The sequence below is a fragment of the Geospiza fortis genome, unplaced genomic scaffold, assembly GCF_000277835.1.
Source record: "Geospiza fortis unplaced genomic scaffold, GeoFor_1.0 scaffold171, whole genome shotgun sequence".
Taxonomy (NCBI): domain Eukaryota; kingdom Metazoa; phylum Chordata; class Aves; order Passeriformes; family Thraupidae; genus Geospiza; species Geospiza fortis.
The window spans coordinates 7756030-7767016 of record NW_005054313.1 but is presented as its reverse complement, the minus strand read 5'-3'; the positions used below and the strand labels follow the sequence as shown (position 1 = coordinate 7767016).

Sequence of the window (10987 nt, the reverse complement as noted above, 5' to 3'; positions counted from 1 at the left end):
AAGCAAAAAAAGCAGGTCTGAAGCTGGCACTGCATCTTTGTGAGGTAAAAGGGTTTTTTATTTTGATGCTTCTCTGTAATTGTCATTTTGTGAAAATCTCAGTGAAACTAAAATTACCTTTTGTGCATTTTTTACTTCTCAGGCCAAAGTATTAATGGTTTGGGGCATTTGAGAAGAGACAAGAAAACAAGGAGAAATCTTCAACCTTTTGTTCTAAATCTGAACAGCCAGATTATTTCTTCCTGTACTATATAAATTGTGGTTTAGGTGTGAAATTAGGAGTTTTCTAAGAGATCCACTGCTTTCTTACTGGTATTAATATCAGCAATCATGTGTAGTGAAATCTACACAGTTTTGTGAGCAGTGAGCTCTGTTAGTTCCACTGGGATCAGTAGAAAGAGTTGAGCTTTTGCTCAAATGGTGGCTGGAATTGGCTCTGAGAAGCCAAATAATTACTGAAGATAGTTATTTTTTCAGGAAATTAAGCAGGACAGGATGTCATCAGCATATTTGTACTTGTTTCTATTTCACTAACACTTTCTTTTGGGTAAGAGATGCTGTGAAAGTAGAACTGAAAGTCCATTGTAAATATATCATGTGCTGTTTTATGCTGCCTTGACAGAATGTGACATATATCCTCTCTAGATTCCAAATCAAGAAGAGGAAACCAAGATTCTCCTGGGCCTGCCTCCTGACAGAATTGGACATGGAACATTTCTCAACTCCACAGCAGCAGGTTCTGAAGAGATAGTGTCACTGGTTCAGCAGAATCATATACCTGTTGGTAAGGAAAAAAACATTTACCGTGACTTCATCTCTGGATATCAGAACAGGATATGTGCTGCTGATCTAGTGACACCAGTTTGTCTCTGACCAGTGGTGACTTGGACAAATGTGGCATTGAGACTTGCCCATAAAGGTACACTCATGACACTTGTGGGGTTTTTGGCACCTTTGTGGCAGCAGACAACAGCTGATGTCTCAGATGGAAGCAAAACCAAATCCCAAATTGTAATTTGTCATTACTGTGCAAGACTGTGTGGTGGTTCTGTACCTGGTTTGCAAGCTCCCTACATTTTATACCCCAAAGAAATCAATTAGCAAACTTTTCTCAAAAGAAATTACAAAAGAAGCATAGAAAATCAGCAGTAGCTGATTTTAATTTTTATTCAGGACCTTTCTAAGTAAATTAACGTGTCTCTTGTTTTAATATATGTCCTCATTTCTTTTTCTGTTTTTCCCTTAGAATTTTGCATGACATCAAACATAAAATCTCAGACAGTGCCTTCCTGTGACAAACACCATTTTGGATACTGGTACAGCTTGGGCCATCCTGCAGTGCTTTGTGTAAGGTTTTTGATTTTTAAGCATATATTTAATCAAAGGGCTAAGTGAAGTTGGAGAAGTCTTTCTCTGTTTATGGATCAGAACTGAATTACAATTTCTGACCTTGTAGCAAATCATTTGCTTTTAGGAAATCATAATGTTCAGTTTGAGAAATGCTTTTAATTCAAATGGGAATTGCTAGCATTTATCTTGGTTCTATTGTAAAGCCAGGACTTTTTTCTGTGGGATAAAATGGTCAGCTATACAAGCAGTGAACTTCATAGCTCTTTGCACAATGACAGATTTCTCTTACAACCCATGGCTCCAGTGCTTACATATACATCTCTGCTTACTTGGTGTTCATTGTGCTGGGTGAGAGCTCCTGCTCTTCATAGTTCTCCTGATAGCTCATTAAGGTCTTTAAGCATTGCAGGTGCCAAGTACTTGTGCTGCCATTGGCAGGGTTTCAGTATTATCCTGTTAGTTTAACCCCCATATTCCATAGCATTGTTCAAGTGTGTGTATATATATATATATATATATAATAGCACTGCTTATCTGGGGGAAGGGACAAGAGGAATAAGGAGACCTGCACATAGTGACATACCTTGAATATATACATCATTTGATAGCAATCTTTCTAGCAATTTTAGTAGGAAATCCTATTTTCTTGATAAATCGTGCCATCATTTTAAGAAGTTTTCTTATGTGTTTGAATAATTTATTCATTTTTAGTGAAAATAGGGCAAATAAGAATGAAATAACCAGAGATGAAAGAACAGTGGAATAAAATGTGAGACAGCAAGATAAAACTGGTTTGTATGTATAGAAAAAAACCTTTTTGATACAGAGGAATTAATTTAAACTTTTTTATTTCTTTCCTTTGAATTTAACTCCAGACTGATGATAAAGGTGTCTTCGCCACTGACCTATCGCAAGAGTATGAGCTGGTTGCAAAAACATTTAATCTGACTCGATCACAGATGTGGGATCTTTCCTATGAATCAATCAACTATATTTTTGCTTCAAATGCAGTAAAATCCAAGCTGAGGGAGCAATGGTGTAAGCTGAAGCCAGCTCTGTTTGATTAACCAAACTGTTGTCCTGAATAGCTCAGGTGTATTAGCTGAGTTAATAAGGTTTTTTTACTGAAGTCCTTGGCTTTTTTCAGACCTCAGGGTTTTAAACCCAGCCCTAACCTGCCTGTGTGAAATGAAGGCAACTGGAATGCATCCCTTGTAACTGGGGACAGAAGTAAATGTTTTTTTGGTAGGTGAGAAGGGCTCTCAACCAGTGACTAAAATGCCAGATGTGTTGTCACCTTGTTTCTCTTGAGTTGATATGACATTTTAAAAAATACTTAGTTGAAATATGTAATAATAATATAAACATTTAAGAGCTGGAACAAAATAAAGGCCGAGCTATTGGTGTTTAATACATCTCTGTTGGCAGCATTCAGCCAAGCAGTTTGAATGTGTGGTGTGTATTTTCGGGGTTTGTGTTGTTTTCAGGCTTTGAGCTCTTGATTGAATGTGAAGACAGAAACAAACTCAGGAAGAACTAAATATTTATACCAAGGAATTAATGTTGTATCTGTTTTTATTGCTGTACATGTATGACTAAAGCTGCTGTGGATTGAGTAGCATGTGGGGGTCTCTGCTGGTGCCCTGGGCACTGGTGGTGTGTAGGCACTTAAGAATCTTGAATGCCTTCAGTAACTGAGCTACTTGGCAAAGTGGTCTCATTCTTAAAATGCTTTTTATAATTGCTGTTTGTTGTGTAAAAAAAGGAATAAAAATAGCCTCAAGCTCCATGTTTTTGAAACCAGCACTTCAAAGTGTGCATGTGTGTGTTTGAGCTCTACAGAAGAGAAGCAGGATTCTGTGGGGTGAGTCCCTGGAGCACCATGCTCCCTGCCAGCTTCTCCCTGCTGCTGTGGCAGCCCCTGGCTCTCCCTGTCCTGGGCAGCCACAGGGTTCACTCTGCCCTCTCCAAGCAGCTGCCTGTGTGTTCTGGTGCAGAGAGCTCACAAAGTCTGTGAATGTGCATATGCTGCAGTTTGTGTCATGGGAGTCAGGAGGTCACCTGGAGGATTCCATCTGTGTGTGCAGTGAAAGAACCAGGAATGTACGTGGGTGGCTAAAGAGCAACACACAGAGCTGGGATTTCTGTGTATAGGAGTCTAACTGTGAGTTACTGCAGTTATTTACACAGCAGAAATGTTACACTTAGGAAGTTGGACAGGATGTGGACTTTTGGAATGAAGAATCACCATCTGATGTCGTGCACACTTCCCAAGATGACCATTGCAACTTGAAATGCTCTTAGTGTCCCTGGGCTAGTTTTCCAGTTTAACTTTTGTAAGTAAAACTGGAGTTTCCTTCTTTGACTTCATGTAGCATTATAGTTAATTTTAATTTAAGCACTTTTTGTTGAGCCTGCTTGTCAAATTCTATAAACTACTGTTTAGTTTATAATATTGTATAAAAATGACTGTGACACACAGAGTGAAGCATCATCACAGAGTTAACCATCAGTAATGGGGCAGAGAAGATTTTTTTTTCCCTGAATGCAATGAAAATTTTGAGTAACTGCTACTGGAATTTCATATGGTATAAGATGAGGTTTAAGTTATCTATTCATGTGCAGCTCAACTTATTTTTAAAGTAAACAAAATAGATCTAGAGTTAATATTTTTATTTCCATCTGATTATACAAGAGAACACTTACAGAGCAATCTCCAGTGCTCAGTCTTTACTCATGAAAATGCACACTGGTTCAGTACAAGCAGTCCTGAACAATACTGCTTTGGTGATGTATGTGAGAACAATTGCTCACTGTGGCATTGGTTTCTCTGTTCCTTCTGAGGCAAACACAGGCAGTCTTCAAAACCTCAGCTCCCTGTGATGAGACTGGTAATAACATTCCATAGCTTTTCATAATATAGCCACTAAAGTGTAAGTACACAGTGCTCCTCAGGATCCTAGCTTGGCAAATAATGTACTTTCATCAATTATTTATATGGCTGCTTGAATATTTAGGTGTTTCAGAATAATACATTAAAAAGAATGGATGCAGGTAGGGGCCCTGCATTAGTTAAGTGATTCAGCTGATTCAAAGGCTAGCATGTCCCTCCTGTGAGCCCTAGAGAGTGGGCATTGGTTAGATTGGAGTGGAGAGGGCTCTGGGGGAAGATCTCATCAAGGTTTTTAAATATCTGATGAGAAGAAGTAAAGAGGATGTAGCCAGGCACTTCTCAGCAATACCCAGTAACAGGAAAAGGGGCACAGATTGGTTCTGTGTGGGTGGTTGAACAAAGGAACACATCACCCAGACAGGCTGGGGAGTCTGTCCTTGCAGATACTCAAACCTATCAGTGACTTGTAGCTTCAGCAAAGGAGGTGGACTGGGCAATCTCCAGAGATGCCTTCCAGCCTCATCTGTTCTGTGAAGAAAATATACAAATATACAAATGATAAAGTCTCTATATAAATACAAAAGCTTTTAAAATTAAATACTGACTTCACTGAGTCACTCAAGTGACAGTTTTTCACCAGACTTGGTCACCAGCAGTTGGCTGATTTGTGAAACTGTTTTTAAAGAATAGTCTATTCACCCTTCATAGCCTTCCTTCTTTCACAGCCATTGTGGAATCCTTTGGTGCCATCAGGACCTTTAGGCAGCCTCAGCACACCTACAGGGAGACCGTCTGCATTTTGTATTTTCCGAACCATCATGGGACTGCTGACAGGGCTCTTCTCTTGGGTCAGAGTTTGGGCTTTTCTTCTCTGCACCCAGGGGCTCCCAGAAGGAGTGATGCTGCTATCTGAAGAATAATCAGTGTATTTCCTTGGAATTTCAGGGCTAGTGCTTGCGTTCAGCTTGCTGTCTTCAGCCAGTGGAGATTTTTTGGTTACTTTTCTTAGTGAAGATGGACTATTCCAAGGACTTGATCTGGGTGACATGTTAGGACTCAAATGGTTGTTTGGGTGGATGATGGGGCTCAAATTACTTGTGGTATTTGCTGGGGTACGTTTGCGTCCCGACAGTGGTGATGTGGGATTGCTCTCTGGGTCAGAAGAGCTGTTTGCTGAAGATTCATCACCAGCAAACTGAAGTTCCTCAACTCTCTTGTTAAGGGATCGAGCCTTCTTAAGGCTCTTGCTGGTATCTTCATCCCGGTTCTTGTCTTTGGGAACTTTTTTCTTTGGTGGTTTCATGCCTATTTGGACAACTTTCATGCCGGTCTCTTTGTTTTCAGCACACATGAACTCATGAGCACGTACGGCAGCTTCTACTTCTTCAAATTCTATAATTGCACATTCCTGGGTTCCCAGCTGGGTGTACCGATTGCTAACCCTCCTGATATCAGGTGGGAGATCCCTGCCAGGCTTGAGAATACGAACTGATGAAATTGCACCAAAAGTTACAAAGGCTTTGAGGAGGTGCTCCATTATCCTTTCTTGCATGCATCCGTTTTCTTCTTTTTTAAGGGCCTGCAGCTCAGAAATCATGTGGATATCATACACCAGTAGCATCCTGGTAGGGACATTTTCACTTGGAAACACTGGAACTGGAGTATTTCTTCGCACCTTTTTGTTATCATCATTGAGCTCCAGAGTGCTGGAGTACTTCAGTGCATAGGCTGTGGTTCTCCAGTCACGGGTAAGGTGCTTCACCTTCGGGACAGACACAGGTTAAGCACAAAACTGAGCAAACCCAGTCAAAGTAGTCACTGAATTTTAAGGCAGATGCAGGCTTCAGTCTACAAGCGGAACCCTGGATTTTCGTTTCATGTAGCAGACTTAGTGAGAAAGTATACAGTTTTCATGCTATAATGGGCATCAGTGAGCTCCTGTAAAGCTCATGTCCTGTTGAATCGAATGAAAACAAGAACTGGCACTAAAACTCAAACTGGGAATCATGACTACATCTGAAAGCCTACTCAGTACTATTTGGTCATTCCACATCTAGGCCTGAACCATGATCAAAATGTATGTTCTGTGGAGGTTACATATGCCAAACAAGAAGTTTTGTTAAGTTTAGGTCTTGATTGTAATGAACTGACCTTTCCTTCCTCAAAAAATCTCAGTCTAAAAAACACCCCAAACTTCCATTTTCATTAAATGTTTATAAAGACTTTTTCTGTTACCAGCATAATCTGAAGTGGTTTGAGGAAATTGAGAGTGCCTTAACTTCTAGACTGCATAACTCTGCAAAACAATGAGATTTAGAATCTTGACCAAGTATTTCTAGTGTAATTCTAGAAATCAGTTGTGTACAGATCTACATACGTCTTTCTAATGTATGGAGAAATGTATTTTTCTCCTTGCATTTCTAATGAAAGGAGAAAAAAAATTGCCAAAAAACTCCAAGTCTAAGGAACATTGGTTACCAGATACTTTATACTACTCTTCATTTTTAGTTCTCCGTCCAAAAGTCAGATTCACTGTTCCTTCTCAGAGACAGGAATGTCACTTTACCAGGACTACCCAGCTGTTCATGAGTAGTTGCCATGGAAATTAATTTTATCTAATGTCCTCCTGTCTCCAAGAATGATAATTTAAAAGCATACAGGCTTTTAAGCCAATTATTTCCCTAGCCAATCATCAAGTTCAGCAGTGAAAGTTCTGGATCAGTACAAACCTAACCATCATAGCAAAACCAGGCAGATAAAGACTATAAACTTGCCTCCATAAAATGTTACTTTAATCTTTTCTACTGTTTTTAGTTTCATCAGGCTTGCATGAGACCTTTCAAGTCTTAAAAAGTTAGCTTACCTTCTTAAATGAAGTGAGGAGTTTAACACTGACATAGCCCATCTTATTTCTTCTCACATGCTTCAGAAGGAAGGCATCTTTCTCAAGGTTCTCATCTGAGAAGTAATATTCAATCTGTGCTATTAACTTCCGGATCAGGTCATTTTCTGGTGGTTTCCAGTTCTGGTCAGAGTCATCATCATTTTCCCCACCACTGGAAAACAGTTAAATCATTTTATCAACAGATCTTCATCTTCTATTAGTGGATTCAAACAACCTTTCAAAATTAAAGGGCATAACCATTATGGTTCCAACTGACTTTAGATGTGGGCACTGGACAGGTATCACCCACCCAGCAGAGCCAGCAAGCTAGCTCAGAGCATGAAGCTTTCCAGCCAGCATAAGGACTGGAGTTCCTGAGCTCATTCCAAAAGCTGATCTCAGTGCAGAACAATGAGACATCTACACTAATGGCTTGAAAGCACTGACAACTCCATGCTCCACCAAAACATGAAACGAAGGTGCCCTGGCACTTGGTACTATACAAAGTTCCTCCAGTTACAGTGTTATATTTTTCAGTATGAAGCTATTAAACACAGGCCTGACCTTTATGTGCTTCATGAGTAGTGTCACATACCAGAGAATGAATATTCCAACTGGATGCAGTCATGATTTCTTAAGCCTCTTCACTGCATGGATGCAGGAGCTGATATCCAGGGAGTAAGGAGGACTGACAGGACTGTTGCACGTTTTATAGGTCACTTCCAGAGTGACAGAGTAACATAACCAGCAGTTTAGAACAGGGTCTGAACCTGCCAGCTCATGTACCTCAGAAACAGGTTTATATGCAATATGTGCACATGCAGGCTCCTCATGAGGAATGACCTCATGAGGTCATTCTCATTTCTTCTCTTTATCTCCCATCATTGTCTGAGTACCTGGGCAAAATGGAGCACTGTTGAGCATTCTACTCTTCAAAAAATACTGCAGCCATGGATTCAAGATAAACATCTTGCTGTGTGCGATGCTTGTTGCTGAAATAGACATTTCCATTTACAGGTGACTATAATGGACAAGTCTATCTTAAGTCAGAGTCATTTTTTCAAGCTGTTAGTGGTCTAGTTTTGTTGTGAGATCATCATGAAAGTTTCTGTTAAAAAAAATCGTCCACTAAGCAGCCCATAAATCATGTACTAGTTTGGTCTCCCAGGTACATTAGTAATGAAAAGAAGGAGACATGCATTTCCCCAAAACTGTCTTAAGTAGCTTTTGCAGGCTTTGGAATCCTTAGGAAAAGGAGCAGACATCACACTGGAGTGCTGTGAGGCCAGTCTGGCAGGGAGGATGCAGCCTGCTGGATCCCCAGCCCTGGACAGTCCTGTGCAGGGGTGACAGAGGCAGTGACTGCAGTGCTGTGGCTGTGCTGCTGTCTGGAGAGAGTGGGCAGGTCAGGGGGCTCTGCACAGGAACTCTGCCTGCTGCTGGCACCACTTACAGCAGCTCTCTGGTACCCGGCTTTTTGAAGCTTACAGTACATTTAGTTGTGATGCTTCTTCTGATGATAGGGCAACACATCTGATATATGTGGATACTTGCACAGTCCTGGAAGTCTCCCTGTTAAAAATCTCCCTAGCCTTTGATAGGGTACAGTTCAAAGGAATGACAAGAATGATAGACTAAGACAAAGAATTTCTGTTATTTGGCAAAGCCAGAAGTGGAGGATGATAGATGAAGTTACGATTAGGATGGTAAAAAATGTCTAATGCCCAGCTGTGGCTGCTGGTTTCAGAAGAAAGCAAAAACCAATGGTGTTTATCTTTCATTCATGATAATCCCTTCCCACTACTTCATTTACTACTGATTCAGAATTAGTCTGGGTACAAGAAGCTTGGAACATTTCAGCCTTTTTGCAAATCCACGTTCTGCTAGGAAAAGCTTGCCTTTAGTTCTGGATCAGGCTTACATTTGTTTTAGGGATTTATTAGCATAGATATTTGCAGGTGTTTGTTCAGAGACAAAAAGGGCGTTGTGCTTTGGAAAACAACAAAAATGAATTGCATGTTTGCAGAGACCTACAGCATTGTCACACTGAATCAGGGTGAAACATTTCACCTCTCAAATACTGGCCACAGTTTGACCTATACACTATTTCTAAGTTTGGCAGACACGTCAGTTTTTGCAAAATCTTATGGGCTCTTACAACAGCCCTCACTAAATGCTGCATGGAAATAGCACCTTCAATAAATGCAGAAATTTGTAGCTAACTAGCTCCATGTTAATTTGTGATAATGATCAATCTGTAGCACCTCTGGGTATCAACTGTATTACAAAAGTAGTTGATAAATAATTTTAGTCAACATTGACAAAGATCCAAACCCTTGTAGTTATTCACAACTTTATTTTTTTATTCAGAACTTTGTGATGATATGCTTGTAAAACAGAATGAAAAACAATCTTTCAGTGTGGTGACTCATCTGGTCATTAGTCACACAAGAAACTAAACATATCTACAGAGACAGCAGATTTGGAATTTTAAATATCTCACAATATATTAAATTGTTTGGATAGCATCTAACCTTCTGAAAAGTTTTAGCTGAGTCTCCAAATGAATGAAGTATTGCATTAATAAACACTATGTGGCAATGTAATTTATAAGTTCCAAGAGTACAGTCACTCAAGGGCAGTCCACATTTGTCAACAAAACCATGAATACAGCACTGGATGCCTACTGATGGCAAGCTGTCTGCAAGCTTCAGCTGGAGAGTGGATGGCTCATTCCCAGCAGTTTTAGATCATCCCTAATAATTTCCCCAATGCTTGTAAATAATTTCCTATCAGATGCTGCATTTGCAAAAAAGGAATTCCTTAGGTAAGGTTATATGGAAATGACAAGCACATGTAAACTCCATTCACCTACTTTTGATGTGGAGTCTTTAGAGTTCTCTCCATGGCAATACCTCTGGCCTTTCCTGATCAGGAAGAGGCCATTTACAAAAAGGCATCCTCCACAAGAACTGAATGTACATCAACACTGTCAGCAAACATTTCTGAAGACAGCACCTACTGCAGAGGATTAAATAAGTGGCATTTAAGAATATTTAAGAGCTTCCAAAGCTTGAAAAAATAACCATGGGTTTTTTTCTAGTCTGGGCCAGAGCTAGAAGCTCTTCACAAGTAATACTATCATGTAAATGATATAATGTAAATAATATTCTGATTTTAAGAAATCAGTACATGGAATGCAATATTGTAGGCTGCTGTACATTTTTACAAAAATACAACAGTCACATATGATTTTGGAATAACTAAGATGACTCAGTTTAAAAACCTTAACTGCACTGTGCCTAGGTCTGTTCAACTCCTGTTTCTGTAGTCCATAGTTGACAGTTTTGGCAGCTACAGAAAATTTCTCACTCCCCTACAACCCCTCTGTAATTTAAAATACAACATTTCAGTTCATTCTGAGTCAATGCTAGGTATGAAGTTAGAAAATCAGTTAGAAACAATATATGTTCAAATAGAATACTGAATTTCTTGCTACTGTACCTAAATTTTTATGTGACAATTTATGACTCCATCTGCAGCTTTACTACAGACCACAGGATGAACTACAACTAGTAGATCTTTGTCTTCCTGCAGTTTGCTGGCACAAAAATCCTGGATGTTCGTTTTACTAGTAAGATAGCAATCAAAGCTATTTCAGGCCACCCAGCCAAAACGGGCAAAAAGAGGGAAAACCCCAAAACCTCTAACCCCAAAACGAAACTCCAAAACACAGCTACAGCTAACCCCCCGAAATCTTTCTGTAAAACGCAGTGAATTGGAAATGTCGGGGGCATCAGATCCCGGCGTTTCTCGCTGTGGGGAGCCCCGGGCCCGACAGTCCCGTGGGGGGCGGGTGG

General features: G+C 40.0%; 2 protein-coding genes across 2 annotated transcripts in view; one reads left to right on the top strand and one right to left on the bottom strand.

The window, feature by feature from the left end:
• Window positions 1-3153, top strand: part of ADAL (adenosine deaminase like) — a 6506-nt gene extending 3353 nt beyond the window's left edge. Inside the window, exons 6-8 of the mRNA XM_014306508.2 lie at window positions 646-784; window positions 1247-1347; window positions 2226-3153. Of these exons, the coding sequence (XP_014161983.1) occupies window positions 646-784; window positions 1247-1347; window positions 2226-2417 (432 nt within the window). The 3' untranslated portion in view covers window positions 2418-3153. The remainder of the gene's footprint in view (window positions 1-645; window positions 785-1246; window positions 1348-2225) is intronic.
• Window positions 3154-4006: 853 nt separating this feature from the next.
• Window positions 4007-10987, bottom strand: part of LARP6 (La ribonucleoprotein 6, translational regulator) — a 9557-nt gene continuing 2576 nt past the window's right edge. Inside the window, exons 2-3 of the mRNA XM_031055909.1 lie at window positions 7107-7306; window positions 4007-6005 (exon numbers count right to left, since the gene is read on the bottom strand). Of these exons, the coding sequence (XP_030911769.1) occupies window positions 4935-6005; window positions 7107-7306 (1271 nt within the window). The 3' untranslated portion in view covers window positions 4007-4934. The remainder of the gene's footprint in view (window positions 6006-7106; window positions 7307-10987) is intronic.